Source organism: Heloderma suspectum, chromosome 2 (genome assembly GCF_057233095.1).
Source record: "Heloderma suspectum isolate Gila_16-S chromosome 2, 16-S_ref, whole genome shotgun sequence".
In the NCBI taxonomy this organism is placed as follows: Eukaryota; Metazoa; Chordata; class Lepidosauria; order Squamata; family Helodermatidae; genus Heloderma; species Heloderma suspectum.
This window is the reverse complement of record NC_139459.1, coordinates 19,784,913-19,802,167: the sequence shown is the minus strand read 5'-3', so window position 1 is coordinate 19,802,167 and position 17,255 is coordinate 19,784,913. Positions and strand designations below refer to the sequence as shown.

At 44.8% G+C, this 17,255-nt stretch overlaps 1 protein-coding gene across 1 annotated transcript in view; it reads right to left on the bottom strand.

Annotated features, from left to right (window-relative positions):
• DCC (DCC netrin 1 receptor) overlaps positions 1-17,255 on the bottom strand; it is a 1,145,836-nt gene that overhangs the window by 51,771 nt on the left and 1,076,810 nt on the right. Inside the window, exon 30 of the mRNA XM_084829640.1 lies at positions 11,916-12,071. Within this exon, the coding sequence (XP_084685766.1) occupies positions 11,916-12,071 (156 nt within the window). The remainder of the gene's footprint in view (positions 1-11,915; positions 12,072-17,255) is intronic.

The window sequence follows — 17,255 nt, the reverse complement described above, 5'->3', positions numbered from 1 at the left end:
TTTCAGCTTAAGGTTGCAATCCTGTACACACTTACCTAGAGGTAAGAACTATTGATGTCAATGGGACATAACTTCCAAGTAGATATGTATAGGATTGCACTGTGAGTCTACTTTTGCCCAAGTCCCAGACACTAGTTGCAGTCCCAGGAGGTAGAAGAACACCTGAAGGCTGTCTGGGGGTGGGATATAGTCCCAATCTGAGGTATACAGGATGTTGCCAGGAACTTGGTGGGGGGTGGAGCTAGTGTAGTTGTGGATTCCAACAGCTGGCCAAGGCTTGCAATGGATTCTGGAGGTGAGGAAAGTGGGGCCAGTATAAGTATAGTGTGTGGGAGAGGGTGTTACGGCAGTGGTAGGCAATGCTGTAAGGGAAGGAGACCAAGCCATCTATGTGCTGTTTCTCCTTCTGGCTTGCCTCCCAGCCTTGGTAATGCTGGGGAATTGCTAAAGTCCCTTCGAGTTTGAGGGTACTGCTGATCAATGCCAGGTTAGTTAATGGAAAAGGGTGCCTTATTTTGGACCTAAATTTGGGAGAATATGCCAACCTGGTTTCCATTAGTGCTGTGCTGAGTCCTGCCCCTGTTTTGGGAAACTTTTTCTCTCCCTGCGAAACAGGCATTGTTTTTTCTGCCTCTTTTGCAGAGAGGGGGACAGGGTTTCCACATACCTTTGTTAGGTGTAGGTGATTCTTGAGGGGGTCTTCTTTCCAATTTAAAACAAAAAACAAAAAAACCAAACAAAAACACACCCCCTGCATTTGCAGGAGCCCAGGACTCTTCTCCAGCTGGGGGTTCTTCCTGAATGCCTATTGGAGAGGGCAAGGTCACATGGTCTCCTGGGAGTTCAGAAAGAACTACTGGGCTGGAGAAGACTCTTGGGTAGGGATGTACGAAAATCACTTACCTTTCAGGGATTATGCTGATGGTGGGGGGGGGAGGCGTTCCGTCCCTCCCCCCGGAATCCTCGCTGGGGGGGAGGCACTCCGTTCCTCCCCCCCCCCCGGAATCCTGGCCGGCTGGCTGTGCTCTGCAGCAATTCTGCGGAGCCGCTGGCCGGCTCCGCCAGCAGCCGGACATCCGGCCGCTGGTAGCAGGGATGCAAATGGTGGCGGCCGTAGCCGCCGCCATTTGCATCCCTGTAGTCAGCCGTGATAGGCTACGTAAATGTTTACGTAGCCTATCACGGCTGATTAAAAAAACAAAAAAAAATTGCGTGTACGCAAATGGCGGCGGCCATGGCCACTGCCATTTGCGTTCCTTATTTTGGCATGTCTTAGTCTACGTAAACATTTACGTAGACTAAGACGGCGAAAATAAGGGGAACGCAAATAGCGTAGACGCTACATTTACGTAGCCTATCACGGTGTTTTTTAAAAATCTAGCCATGATAGGCTACGTAAATCTTTACGTAGCCTATCACATTTTTTTGTTTTTTGTTTTTTTTTACCTGGAAATGGCGGCAGCAGCAGCCGGTCGGAAGACCGGCCGCCGCAGCCGCCGCAGCCGCCGCCGCCGCCGAACCGCCGCTGGAGCCGCTGGCAGAGCCGCCGCTGCCAGGAAGATCCGCCCAAAGTAAGTCCCGTCCCAGGGGTGGTGGGGGGGTTGTGGGCCATTCCACCACCGATTTCGGAATGAGATCCATGGTGGAACTTTCGTACATCCCTACTCCTGGGCACCTGCAAGCACAGGGGGTGTTAAAAAAAAGAAGACCCCTCAAAAATTGCCTACACTTAAAAAGGTACATGGAAACCCTTCCCCTCCCCAAGGAGAAAATTATCTGAAATTCTCACCTCTCCCAGGCTCTTTTGCCAGAGTTTTCATTTCGCCCCCACCCCCACATGAAATGCTGAAAATGGAAGAATTGAAAGGTCTAGTTTCTACTTCACAGCACTAGTTTGCATCACTGTACACAAAAGTGGTGTAAAAAAAAATTCAAAACCAAATATGAAATAAAAACAACAAAGCAGTAAAAACAATCTTAAGAACCGTGGTAGGAATGCAAAAAGCCAAGTTAAAAAGATGCACTCCTTTGTGAATGCAAAGAGAGCGGGGACCAGTTGCAACACCAGAGGGAGGGAATTCCAGAGTTTGGAGTGACAGAGGAGAAAGCCCTTGCCTGTGTGCATGACACGTGGGCCCCTGCAGCAGAGGATGTCTTCAGAAAGGCTCCCCCTGGTGATCTTAGTAACCAAGCAGGTTCATAGAAGAATTATGTGAGCTCCATCTACAATTTCAGGTGGTCCAGCCCAGAACCAGGTTAGCCAGTTCAGCAGGAACTAGGGATGGGAGAACTAGTGATGCTTGAGCTCACCAAGATCCTCCAAACTCCACTTCGAAACTCCACTGGCCCTGATCTCATTTTAATTTACAAATTAAAATGTTTTTTTCTTTTTGTTTGAAATTGAATGGGAAAAGTGTGCATTTCGAACAGCAAAAGTGTATGTTCCTTCGAACAGCAAAAGTGTATGTTCGAACAGCAAAAGTGTGCACTGTCTCTTCATTGATTAATGCATGAAAATGTGCATTTTTAAAAAACTGAGATTTTGAAGTGCACTTTTTTTTTTAATTTTTTAAAAATGGGTTTTTAGAATGCAATTGCAAGTTTGGGAATATGCATACTTGTTTTGAAAAATATGCTCCTATTCACATTTGGAATTGCAAACAGGGCAAGTTCTGATGACTTGCGCACTGAAACAAAATTCTGATACATCCCTAGCATGTACCAGATTGATATATAGAAGGCAAGGTACTGGATGTGCTTGCATAGGCAAGAGTGAACAGACAGGTCTCACTAAGCTCCACTGACTCCATCTCCCCTACTGTTTCAGGAGCTGATATCCTTCAGTGACATTTAAGTATCCTTTGGCTGATATCAGGGCTTCTTTACAAAGGGTAGCAATCAACCTTTTGGAGTGTTCAACATGCACTGTCTTTCTTGAAAGGTTTCCAAAAATCTCAGAAAGTGAAGATTAAAAATGAAAGTTGACTTTGGAAGGAAACCCTCATATCACAAACAGACACACACACACCTGGATTTGCCACCTGAAGACTTAATGAGGTAAAACACTTTTTTTGATGTGACTGAAGAGAGCAAGGGGATAATTCTATCAGGATTTAGAGGAAGCAGACCTGACTAGTAAATCTTAATGGTAAGTTAGTTTATGAAAACACTGGAGGAACTGAGAATTTAAGAGAAATTGAGGATATAAAATGCAACCTGGGCAGTAGGAAGAGTAATAACAAGATATAAACAAAGCTGGATTTAGGAGCAGGTGACTCAAGCAAATGCCTGCGGTGCTAGGCTTTGGGGGGTGGCACTAAGCTGAGGGGGGTGAACAAGGATATCTTCTCAATTATAACTCCTCAGTTGAAACAAATATTATAAACCATTCATTTTGCAAAGCTGACATACTGACCCTTCCATTAACATTAAAAACAAATGTGGGAAAATGTACCCAATCCATCCAAAAGGCAGTGTGCATGTGAGTTATTGTGAATCAGTGATCAGATCCATGCATGCACATTTCTCAATATATTTGACAGGGCCATGCATAGAAAAAAACATGCATGAAAACTGGGCATCAAAGTCATGAAATGGGCTACAAATGCAATAAAAAATGAAGCATTCAACCATTGAACAAATGGAAGCAGTGCAGCGTACAATGAACACCATCATAAGACAACTTCTACAACACAATTGCAGCTACAACCCAGTCTGATAAAACATAATCAGGGGACGGCCAGAGTAAACAAGTAAGTTTTCAGGGCTTTCCTAAAAACCTGCAAAGATGGGGCCTGGTGAAGCCCCAATAGCATCACATTCCAGAGATGTGGGGCCACTGCGGAAAAGGCACTTTTTTTGTGGGGATGCACATTCCCACCTGGAGCCACTTCTTGTTATGTGTTATTGGTTGTCAGCTGCTAAAGGTCAACTGGGCCATATTCTTTTGAGATGATGCACTCCATGTCATGCTTGCTGAAGTTTATCCTCCATGAAGTTCATGTCCCACTTGAACTTGATGTCTCCACCTTAAACCGGAGAATACACCCTTCAGGACTGCAACAACTGCCCAGGGCACTGGACTGGCCTTGATCCTCCCCCTCCAGAAAATTCAAAGCAATCCTGCATAGGCTGCAACCACTTTCTCCTTAATTGGGGTAGGGCAGGAGAAACAAATCCAACTCCAGCTGGAATATGCAGTTTAGACGTCTCCATACCGCCACCATCCCCTGCCGAACCAGATATATGGAGTGAAATTACTCTGACAAGATAAGCACTTTTGTTTCCTCAGGCAAGTCAACACAAAGTTTTTACTCTTGTCGATTGCTACCAGCCCCTTTGACAGTGGTCAAAATGGCAGGCAGGTTTCTCATCCAAGGGAGGCAGGCACTGACTGGAGTCTGACTTTCCCCCTCATTTTCTTTGGTTTCTCTTTCAGCAGATGGCTGAGTGGGAACATTTTCTCTAAAGGTGATTTTTCAGCATTGGCTCCTTTCTAGTTCATTAGAAATGGGTTTCAAGAACAGAAAAAAGGGATTCAAGCATGGCCCATTTGGCAGAATGAATGGCTACACTGTCCGTAATGTCATTGCACATGATGAATTTGAAGGGTGCCTTTTTCCAGTCAATAGTATGTTCAGTCATGTAATAATATGGGGACAGTTACTTTGAAACAAGTTACTGTAATGCACAGTTTGTACTTGTCTACATAGGGACATGGATCTACCTAGATTTAGTTAAAAAAGACTGGTGCATTTACCTGGTGTCCCAATATATTATTTATGAACTTATGGAGTTGCCTTCAGAGCATTGGTGGGTCCAGCTCAGTACTAGTTACTCTGACTCATGTTGGATACCTGAGAACTGAGGATGGGTAAGAACTTTGTTTCAGTTTGGCTTTGATAAAGATTTTCCTAAATTCTCAATGCTCTGCATATTTGGGACCATAACAAATTGAGATTTTTTTTTAATGAATGTGGGAGAAACCAAAACCAATAGATTGTTCCATCCAGGCCCAAGGCTTTGAGTGCTTTGCTCTTAAAAATCTGGGTTTGTATTAATGCTGTGCCAAATCCTGACTCCTATTTTTGGGAACTTTTTCTCTCCCTGTGAAAGAGGCATTGTTTTTTCTGCCTGTTTCACAGGGAGGGGGGGAATTTTGGAGAATTTTCTTCTTGGGGAGGGGGACAGGGTTTTGGCATACATTTTTTTAAGTGCAGGCGATTCTTGAGGGTATATATATATATATATATATAGTATGTATGTGTGTGTGTGTATACACACACACACACACACTTCACTTGCAGGAGCCCAGGACTCTTTTCCAGCTGGGAGTTCTTCCTGAACACCTATTGGAGAGGGAGGGAGAGGTCACATGGTCTCCTGGGAGACCCTGCTGTGCTGGAGAAGAGTCCTGGGCTCCCACAAGTGCAGGGGGTATTTTTTTTAATAATAATAATTAAAGAAAAAGAAACAAGACCCCTTAAGAATTGCCTATACTTAAAAAAGGTTATACGGAAACGCTGTCCCCCTCCCCAAGGAGAAAATTCTCTGAAATTTTCACCTCTCCTAGACACTTTCACAAGAGCTTTTGTCCCCCACCCCATGAAATGAGAAAAATGGAAGAATCAAAATTTTTGGCATAACACTGGTTTGTATCCCTGTGTGTATTCAACCACGTTAGTGCTGAACGAGGGTTGCCACCTCTTTTCTTTCTGATGGACTCCTCAGCTTTAACAGTTACATGGCAAGGAGAAACAGCATGGTCCATGTTGGGAATAGGTGTACCTATTGAACTGGGCCAGTGCAGATGGCTGAGAATTTAATTTCAGTTTGTTTTTCATAAGAATGTATGAAAATTTGCAAATATTCAGGATAGGAAGAACTTGAGATTAAAAAAAAAAATCAAATAAGAGAGAAACTGAAACTAACAGGTTCAGCCATCCCTGCTGAAAATCTTTCTACCTGGTGGTGCCAGGGATCAGATCTGTGACTTTTTTCATGCAAACAACCTACTTCTAGCACTAAGTTCAGCCCTTTGACAGAGTTTGGAGGGAGAGCTAAGACCTACATACTGATGCCAGTTCTGATTCAGTGCAAATCACATTCACAATCAACTCTCCATCCTGCCCTGGATTGAGGTTCACCTTAAAAATAAGTCTTACCATGTGTCATGGGATGGATAGAGTAAATGTGTCCTTGAATGGTTCCACAAAGCCAGCACCATGTTTAAACTGGGCCACTGGTTCCTGTGCAGGCAGCATTAGCCACACCAGTGTAGCGTATACCTGGGCCATGGCTCTTCAGAGAGCTAATGCTGCATGTGTAGTGACTAGTAGTTACCCAGTTTACAGAACAGGTACATTTATTTTACACGTCCAGTCTCACTTCGAAATCAAACTAAAGTGGTATTTATTATCCATCATTCCTATAGGAATTTTGAATGTTGGAAAGATTTTAAAGCAATAATGTCATTTATTTTCAGAACAAGCCTTTCAGTTGTTAATACCCCCACCCCTGGCTCCATACACACACATTTTACTGTTATTGGCAGGGAATAGGGGATGGGAGGGGACCGCTCTCTCTGTTAGGTGATGGCAGGAAAAAGCCCAGTGAAAAGTTCACATACTGTGTTCAAAACTCTGTGTGAGCCCTTCTGAGGCTCTCGAATGAAGAGCTAACCAAGCATGAGGATAATAAAAAAGAAAAGCAACCGCTTGGCTAGTTTGTTACATGTCAGTGGTAATACGCACAAAGTACAATGTTTTCATCTGGTTGCTTATGAACATATCTTGCTTTGACAGCTCAAGGAGTATTAGTACAGATACCAGGCACCTGGTGGCAACAACCAGAAAGTGTCATCTTGAGAGCAACCTCTCTCTCAGCCTCAGTTTCCTGTCTGTCAAATGGGAGGTGACAGAGCTAGCCTTCCTTGGACTGCTGTGAAGGTAAACAAGGCAAGGATCGTAATCAGTCACAGATGAATGAGAATGTTAAGTTGCACTGTTCCTACTCCAGCAGACAGAACTTGGGCCAGAACCACTCTCAATGCTTTTACAAAACTCTCCCTAGCCATCTTTTGCTGAGCTAGTTGGAGAAGGGGCAAATGTCAGACCCAATCAAAGGTCAGGCAAGGTAAAGTGAGAGGGAAAGTAAAGCAAAGGCAAGGCAAGGCAGAGAAGGCAACAAAAGCCAGTCAGACCAGATAGGAAGAATGACTGAGAAGGCTTACAGGGATCAGGAACTAATATGACTAGCCAAGTTCCTCTAGGCCATGGGACTTGAACCCCTTTCAGCCGAGGGCCAACTCCAATTCTGAAGAAGGTCTTGCGAGTAGGGATGTCAGAGAATTCCCCTACGGATCTCGGTGAGGCCGAATGCCAGTGCATTCGGCCCCCCGAAATCCATGGCAGAACGAAGCCCCCGCCCCCCCGCCCCAAGAAAGGCACGTGAAACGGAGCACTTACCTGCTGCCGTCCGCACTGACTTGCGAATGGCGGCCGTGCTGCAGCCGCCATTCGATTCCTCATCATAGCTGTGATAGGCTATGTAAATAATTACGTAGCCTATCATGGCTAACGCTAGGACGTCATTTGCGTCCCTATGGAGGCCGTGATAGGCTACATAAGTATTTACATAGCCTATCACAGAAAGCTAAAAAAAACAAAAAAACAAAAAACAGCATACACAAATGGCGGTGGCTATGGCGGCCGCCATTTGCATTCCCTTTTTTTCGCTGTTTTAGCCTATATAAATATTTACATAAGCTATTACGGTGAAAAAAAGGGGAACGCAAATAGCGTAGTGGGCGCTATTTGCGTTCCTCCCCCCCCTGCTGTAATAGCTTATGTAAATATTTACGTAGGCTAAAACAGCAAAAAAAAGGGAATGCAAATGGTGGCCACCGTAGCTGCCGCCATTTGTGTATGCTATTGTTTTTTTTTCCCCTGCAGCCTCCCCAGTGGCTGGATGTCTGGCTGCGGGCGGCCCCGGCCGGCAGCTCTGCAGAATCTCCACGGAGCAGAGCCAGCTGAATTAGTGACTTTCGTACATCCCTACTTGTGAGACACATTCCAGCACCGGGTGGGACTGAAGGCAAAAAGGGCCAAAATACCAAAGAATACTCTCCCCAAACCCCTCAGGATATTTTAGCTTACAGCTCCTACAGCCAGTAATTAAGCCTTAGAAGAGGCATTTAGAAAGGAAAACTGTGCAAAAGCTGGATAGCCACCAAATGATTAGTGGCCAGGGGGAAAGAGTGTGGGCCAAGGGAAAGAGGTGTGCCCATCTGGGAACCCTGGAAAGCCGGATTGGGACCCCAGGTGGGCTGGATTTGACACACTGGCCTGAGGTTCAACACCCCTTCTCTAGGCTTCCTTGGCTGACATGGCCAGTCTCCCTGCAGTTCTCTACTCAACCAACCACCCCTCGCAACATGACAGGTCCCCCACCAGTGGAGGCTGGTGGCTCCGATTTTGGTGGGACTGTGAATCCATTTGGGGTTTCAGTCAGCCAGAACTCTAAAGGAGCTATCTGAGGTGATGAACCCTTTCTCCAAAATAGGTTTGGCACCTTGGATAGCTCCTTTTCAAAGTCTGGGTGGTTCAAGGTTCAGCACCTTGGGTAGCTATGTTTCAAGGCCAGGCTGGTTCAAAGTCCAGCACCTTGGATATCTCCTTTTTGAGGTCTGTCTGGTTCAAGGTTCAGCACTTCGGATAGCTCCTCTTCGAGGTCTGGCTGCTTCTGATTGAAACCCAGAATGGATTCACAGCCCCATCAAAACCGGATCCACCAGCCTCTACTGTCCCTCACTGTAGACATCCCACCCACTGTCGACTTGAATACTGACAGTTGGAGGATGGAAAATACCTGGGATACCACCGGCAGCAACAATAATAACAACAAAGGTTATGGCAGCAAGGCTAAACATTGAGATTTTCTTGATGACTAAACCATAGAGGCCCCTCGCATATGGGAAGAGAGAATGTAATGTTCTGAACAAGTCCCCACTAGTGTACCAGTCAAGGCTATTGATAATTAGTGCTCAGTGTTGCTGCCTCCTGCCTTGGGCCAACCTAATTCTAGCATTATCAACTATGGGTAGATGGGAACACATGATGATGAAAATTTGACCATGATGCAGAGAATTTATAACCGATCTTTGACCCACCTTTTCTGCTACAGTAGGCCTATGCTTATATTTGCCTCCACATGCTGAGACTACATGTGGAGGAGTGAGTGGAGCCATTTGCGTTCCTTAGTTTGGCACGTCTAGTCTACGTAAAGATTTACGTAGACTACGGCGAAAATAAGGGCAACGCAAATAGCGTTCCCTTATTTTCGCCATAGTCTACGTAAATCTTTACGTAGACTAGAGGTGCCAAACTAAGGAACGCAAATGGCGGCGCACCATGGGCGCCGCCATTTGCGTGCGCACTTTTTTTTTTTCAAAGTCACCCGTGATAGGCTACGTGAGGATTTAAATAGCCTATCACAGCTGACTTTGGAAATCTAGCCATGATAGGCTACATAAATCGTTACGTAGCCTATCACGGGGGTGTGTGTGGTTTTTTTTACTTTATTTTTTTTTTCGCGGCCAGGTAGATGGGGCGCTCCTCCCCAGCCTGAATTTCGGTGGCGAGGGATGGGGCGCCTCCACCCTGGCCTGAATTTCGGCCGGGCGAGGCGGGGCGCCTCCCCCCCATCGCCTGAACTTCGGGGGGAGAACTGACGTGCCTCCCCCCCACCGCGAAGCAAGCTGCGGGACCAGGTAAGTCCCTTTCGTCCATCCCTAAAACAAACAAACAAACAAAAAATGGCTATAGCCGCCGCCATTTGCGTTCCTTATTTTTGCCAACTTAATCTACATAAATATTTACGTAGACTATGATGGCGAAAATAAAGGGGAACGCAAATAGCGTAGCGGGCGCTATTTGCGTCCCTTTTTGATTCACCATTTTAGCCTACGTAAATATTTATGTAGGCTAAAATGTCGACATTTTAAAATGACGTTTTAGCCTATGTAAATATTTACGTGGGCTAAAATGGTGAATCAAAAAGGGATGCAAATAGCACCCGCTACGCTATTTGTGTTCCCCTTTATTTTCGCCATCATAGTCTATGTAAATATTTACGTAGATTAAGACAGAAAAAATAAGGAATGCAAATGGCAGCGGCCGTAGCCGCCGCCATTTGCGTACACGGTTTTATTTATTTTTTTAACCCACCCAGCCATGATAGACTACGTAAAGATTTATGTAGCCTATCACGTCGTGTTTTTTTAAAAAACCTATCCATGATAGGCTATGTAAATCTTCACATTGCCTATCACATCTTTTTTTTTTTTTTACAAGCCTGGAAATGGCAGTGGCGGCAGCTGGTCAGAAGACCAGCTGCTGCCGCCGCTGCCACCGGAGCCGCCGCCGCCCGGAAGGTCTGCCACAGGTAAGTCTCATCCCAGGTGGGATCTGCGGGGTGGCGGGGGGGTGGCAGACCATTCTGCCATGGAGTTCGGGGGGCCGAATGCAGTGGCATTCGGCTTCACCGAGATCCATGGTGGAATTCTCTGACATCCCTAATGTGCATGCAGGTGTGGGGCCAGGGAAGGTGCCTTTCGATGTGTGGAGGCAGTCCTATTGTGAATGTTGCTTTAGGGCACAGCCACATACATTGAGGCTTGAATTTAAATCCAGAGCATGTAGTCATTTTTCCAATCACAGGAGCTTAAGAAAAATACTGGCAAAAGCTGGAAGAAACCATATACATAACATAGCCTCAGGTGCTCTCTAGCCACTAGCTCAGCTGCTGTGAAACCATGGAAGTCTGAAAGTCAGAGCTGGAAGGCCTTTGGCACTGGTGCATTGAAATGTGCCTTCTTAGCCCTTGCCTGAAGTGCGGTGATGTCAGGGAATGCTCACAATCACTGTAACTGCTCAGGAATAAACTGTCAGCAAAAACAACACAGTGACAGAAGTGATTATATGCTGGTGATGCCAAGGAGCAAGAGGAAGGCTGGATTTCCAAAGTGCTTCCTCAGTGGTGTTGTCAACATGCCTGGTAGGAAAACAGGATGTAACTGCAGTTGGGAATTTGCCACAAAACACACATCTATGCTGTTGGTAGGAAGGGATGTAGAGGGGTGAGGATGGATGAATTCTAAATGGACCCAATGGAAATAACTAGGGATGTGAGAACCCACCCCCCGCCTGGTATCAGAGGGGGCTCACTGAAGCACCGCCACCACTTGAGCCCCCCTGGACCTGCACTCGAGCCCCCACAGGCTTGGCAATCCACCTGTACTCACCCTGGGTCCTGTCCAAGAGTGCCCGCCGTTTTGCTGAGGGTTTTTTTTTTTTTAATGAAAAAAGCGCTAATTAAAAACGTACATGTTTAAATATGCACACATTTGGACTGGGAAAGCTTGATCTACACAGAATTAGAGGCATAATGCCTCTAATATTGTATAGATCAAGCTTTCCCAGGCCGAATGAGAGCATATTTAATTATGCACATTTTTAATTAGCTCCTTTTTCATAAAAGAAAACTTGGCAAAATGGCAGGCACTCATGGACAGGTCTGGGTGAATGCGTGTGGGAGCAAGAGAGGCCAGGGGCTTCGCAGGCATGGTCTGGGGGTGCAGGCAGGGAGGAGCCTGACAGACTACCAGACCCAGTTGGGCATCCGTGCCATCCCTAGCAATAACCTTTTCATGTGTTTTCATTATAAAACACTTCATTGGGCAACTCCATTCCCTCCTCATGCTCACCCAATTTAGATCAGTCTTGTGTGTTAGGAGACATTTCTCCTTAAAATGCAAAGTTACCAGGATATCAGTTTGATATATTTTAATAATATTTTGCACACTTACTTCAGCATATGGAAGCTTGCAAAAAGAGAAGACAGGTCACTCTACTTACTTCTTCCTGTTCCAAAAGTCCGATCAACTGAGAGGGCTGGGAACGGCACAGGTCGGAGAGTGAACTGAGGGTGTGGGTATCCACATGTAGGCGAGGGGAGGATTCCTGGATACTGAGCACTTTCTAGTGTTGGCACCGGAATGGCACTGACTACAGCTGTAACGAAAGAGGAATGAATCAGCTTTAGTGCCATGTATCCTTCTGGTATCTACACAACTACAACTCCAAAACTGGCTGGGGAATTATGGGAGCTGTAGCCCAAAACATCTGAAAAATGCCAGATTGAAGAAGGCTGCATTAGTGCCTAGAATTAGTTCAGAGGGAAGGAAATGGATGAATATTGTGGCTGTCAGTGAGAAGGGTGTGTTTTTCGAGGGGTGGCGGGAGATGTTCGACAGAGCCTTGTTCACAGGCTTGGAGACTCCAGCACTGCTGGCCGCTTGCAGGAAGCAAAGTTAAACTATTCAATTCATTAAAAATCGACTGTTTAAAAGAAAAGAGACACATGATGGATTAAATCACAAATGAAGCTGATGCTATCTATTATAAAAGCTGATCAATTCATGTTTATTGCAAGTTTTAAAAGACCTCCAAATTAAGAGCAAGCCATGATTTAATGGCAATGAGTAATTGGAGGATGCCCAAATGCTGTCAAATCAATGGGTATTGCAGAGAGGCAAAATTAAAGCATGAAATTAATGTTCTTTAAAAAAACAACCGCAACCCCAGAGCTATCAAGCTTAATTTCTTTTCCTGAATTGCCTATGCTGGTCTGTCAAAATTGGAGTAGCAGATTCCTAACGGACACCATAGAACCAGATTGGAGAGAAGGATGAAGGACTGGGTATGTGAATCCATTTTGATTATCCTGTTCCTTGAACAAGCATTATACTAAAGGAGTTTATTGTGAATATATAACACTCAGGAGTTCCAAGAGTCATCAATTTTATCATCATCAATTTTATTGCAACCCGCATTATAACTAACCCTTACAGCCACAGTTGTTGTTCAGTCGTTAAGTCGTGTCTGACTCTTCGTGACCCCATGGACCATAGCACACCAGGCCTTCCTGTCCTCCGATCTCTCCCGGAGTGTGCTCAAGTTCATATTCATTGCATCGGTGATGCTATCTAGCCATCTCATCCTCTGCCGTCCCTTTCTCCTTTTGCCTTCAATCTTTCCCAGCATCAGGGTCTTTTCCAGGGAGTTTTCTCTTCACATTAGGTGGCCAAAACATTTGAGCTTCAGTTTCAGTATCTGTCCTTTCAGTGAGCACTCAGGGCTGATTTCCTTTAGGATTGACAGATTTGACTTACTTGCAGTCCAGGGGACTCGTAAGAGTCTTCTCTAGCACCACAGTTCGAAAGCATCAGTTCTTCAGCACTCAGCCTTCCTTATAGTCCAGCTCTCACAGCCATATGTTACTACTGGGAAAACCATAGCTTTGGTTATACGGACCTTCCTCAGCAAAGTGATGTCTCTGCTTCTGACTATGCTGTCTAGGTTTGCCATAACTTTCCTCCCAAGGAGCAAGCGTCTTTTAATTTCATGGCTACAGTCACCGTCTGCGGTGATCTTGGAGCCCAAGAAAGTAAAATCTGTCACTGCTTCCATTTCTTCCCCTTCTATATGCCAGGAAGTGATGGGGCCAGATGCCATGATCTTCGTTTTTTTAATGTTGAGTTTCAAACCAGCTTTTGCACTCTCCTCTTTCACCCTCAACAAGAGGCTCTTGAGATCCTCTTCACTTTCTGCCATTAGGGTGGTATCTGTGTATCTGAGGTTGTTGATAATTCTATCCCGGCAATCTCAATTCTGACCAGTGATTCATCCAACCCAGCATTTCTCATGATGTACTCTGCGTATAAGTTAAATAAGCAGGGCGACAATATGCAGCCTTGTCGTACTCCTTTCCCAATTTTGAACCAATCGGTTGTTCCATGTCTGGTTCTGACTGTTGCTTCTTGTCCCTTGTACAGGTTTCTCAGGAGACAGGTAAGGTGGTCTGGTACTCCTATCTCTTTTAGAATTAGCCACAGTTTGTTGTGATCCACACAATCAAAGGCTTTAGTGTACTCAATGAAGCAGAAATAGACGTTTTTCTGGAATTCTCTTGCTTTCTCCATGATCCAGCGAATGTTGGCGCTTTGATCTCTAGTTCCTCTGCCTCTTCAAAACCCTTCTTGTACTTCCGGTAGTTCTCGGTTCACATACTGCTGAAGCCTAGCTTGTAGGATTTTGAGCATAACCTTGCTGGCATGTGAAATGAGCACAATTGTACAGTAGTTTGAACACTCTTTGGCATTTCCCTTCTTTGGAATTGGAATGTAAACTGACCTTTTCCAGTCTTGTGGCCACTGTTGAGTGTTCCAAATTTGTTGGCATATTGAGTGCAGCACTTTAACAGCATCAGCTTTAAGGATTTTAAATAGCTCAGCTGGAATACTGTCATCTCCACTAGCTTTGTTGTTACTAATGATTCCTAAGGCCCACTTGACTTCACTCTCTAGGATGTCCGGCTCAAGTTCAGTGACCGCACTACATGGCTATCATGGACATTCAGATCTTTCCTGTATAGTTCTTCTGTGTATTCTTTCCACCTCTTCTTAATCTCATCTGCTTCTGTAATGTCCTGGCCTTCTTTGTCCTTTATCATGCCCATCTTTGCACAAAACGTTCCCTTGAGATCTCTGATTTTCTTGAAAAGATCTCTAGTCTTTCCCATTCTGTTGTTTTCCTTGATTTCTTTGCATTGTTCATTTAAGAAGGCCTTCTTGTCTCTCCTTGCTATTCTCTGGAACTCTGCATTCAGTTGAATATATCTTCCCCTTTCTCCCTTGCTTTTCACTTCCTTTCTTTCCTCAGCTACTTGTAAAGCCTCATCAGACAGCCACTTGGCTTTCTTGCATTTCTTTTTCTTTGGGATGAATTTATTTGCTGCCTCCTGAATGATGTTACAGACCACCGTCCATAGTTCCTCAGGCACTCTGTCTATCTGGTCTAATCCCTTAAATCTATTCCTCACCTCCACTGTGTATTCATAAGGGATATGATTTAGGTCATACCTGAATGGTTTAGTGGTTTTCCCTACGTTCTTCAATTTAAGCTGAAATTTTGCAACAAGAAGCTCATGATCTGAGCCACAGTCAGCTCCAGGTCTTGTTTTTACTGCCTGTATAGAGCTTCTCCATCTTTGGCTGCAAAGGACATAATCAATCTGATCTTGATATTGACCATCTGGTGATGTCCATGTGTACAGTCGCCTCTTGTGCTGTTGGAAAAAAGTGTTTGCTATGATCAGCATGTTCTCTTGGCAAAACTCTATTAGCCTTTGTCCTGCTTCATTTTGAACACCAAGGCCACGCTTGCCTGCTATCCCGGTGATTTCTTGACTTCCTACTTTAGCATTCCAATCCCCTGTGATGAAAAGGACATCTTTTTTTGGTGTTAGTTCTAGAAGGTGTTGTAGGTCTTCATAGAACTGATCAACCTCAGTTTCTTTGGCCTCAGGGGTTGGGGCATAGACTTGAATTACTGTGATGTTGAATGGTTTGCCTTGGCTTCGTACTGAGATCATTCTATCTTTTTTGAGATTGTACCCCAGTACTGCTTTTTCCACCCTTTTGTTGACTATGAGTGCTACTCCATTTCTTCTCAGGGATTCTTGCCCACAGTAGTAGATATAATGGTCACCTGAATTAAATTCATCCATGCTTGTCCATTTTAGTTCACTGATTCCAAAGATGTCAATGTTCAATCTTGCCATCTCATGTTTGACCACCTCCAGCTTACCTTGATTCAATGATCTGACATTCCAGGTTCCTAAACAATATTGTTCCTTACAGCATCGGATTTTCTTTTCACCACCAGGCACATCCACAGCTGAGTGTCCTTTTGGCTTTGGCCCAGCCGCTTCACTCTTTCTGGCGCTACTTGGAAATTCCCTCTGCTCTTCCCCAGTAGTATATTGGAACCTTCTGACCTGAGGGGCTCATCTTCCGGCATCATATCTTTTAGCCTTGTGATACGTTCCATGGGGTTTTCTTGGCAAGGATACTGGAGTGGGTTGCCTTTTGCTTCTCCAGTGGACCAAATTTTGTCAGAACTCTCCACCATGACCTGTCCATCTTGGGTGGCCCTGCACGGCATAGCTTACGGCTTCACTGAGTTATGCAAGCCCCTTCACCACAACAAGGCAGTGATCCATGAAGGGGTACAGCCACAGTAATTATGGCCAATACAAACTAGTAGTTTGCCTACTATTGATAAGTATAATCTTCATATAATCATCATAATAAACAAAAGTTCTATTCTATTTATTACATTCTGTTTTATGTATCTATAATGATTTTGGATAATCTGCAGAACATACATAGAACACAGTTTATGCTGAAGTTTTGAGAGTTGCTCATGTATTTATTTCTATACCGCCATCCCATTTCTCATCTGAAAACTTCCCTAAGCAACTCCAAAATGTAATTAACAATTCAAAGATAACATCCACAATTAAAAAATATCCATTTCAAATATAACAATAGTAACAACATTTTTTAAAAAATACAGTGAGGACAAAACAAACACAGTGACGTTGGTTTAGGTGATGGTAAAACTTCCAGGCAACATAAAAAAAGGTCTTGATCACTTTTCTAAATCTAAATGCTTGGAGGGAGCTGGCCAGACTGGCCTCCCTTGGAAAGGAGTTCTGGAGACTGATGGCACTAGGAAGCAAACTGCCTGTCACCTCCATCAGATAACTTCTGAAGATGGAAGGAGCATATCAAAAGTTCAAAAACAAGATTCATTGCCTAAAAACACATTGAGTTGTGCACAAATGGCCTCTCAAAATTCTCCTGCCTATTTGTGGGCAGAGAAACTGAGGGGACGATTTCACCAAATTTCTCCCAGGGGAGGAGAAATTCTCCAACAGTTTCTCATAGATAGGGCTCACTATTGGCAGGGGTTGTAGCACAGGTTCTTTCTTTTTTCCTAAGGGTTTTTGGTTTACTGCCCTGCTTCTGCAAGTGGCAACAGCATCAACTGTGGGGAGGCTTCCACTTTTCTGAGGGGGAATTTTGATTTGTGGGGGAGGGGGTGTTGAGCTTACCTCATCACTGCAAGGTGGCTGAGGGTGCTGTGTGTTTTCTCTCTCTCTATTACACATCTTTCCATTGCTCTGCAGACTCCCAGGCCACCTGCAATTTCTGAACTGAAAAATCCCCATGGGAGGAATTGCCTCATGACGGCTTTCACTGGAATGTGGGAAGCCAAGGAGGCTACAGTCCGCCACAGAGATTATTGTACAATGACAGACAGGACACTCATGCACCCACCCGGAAGTAA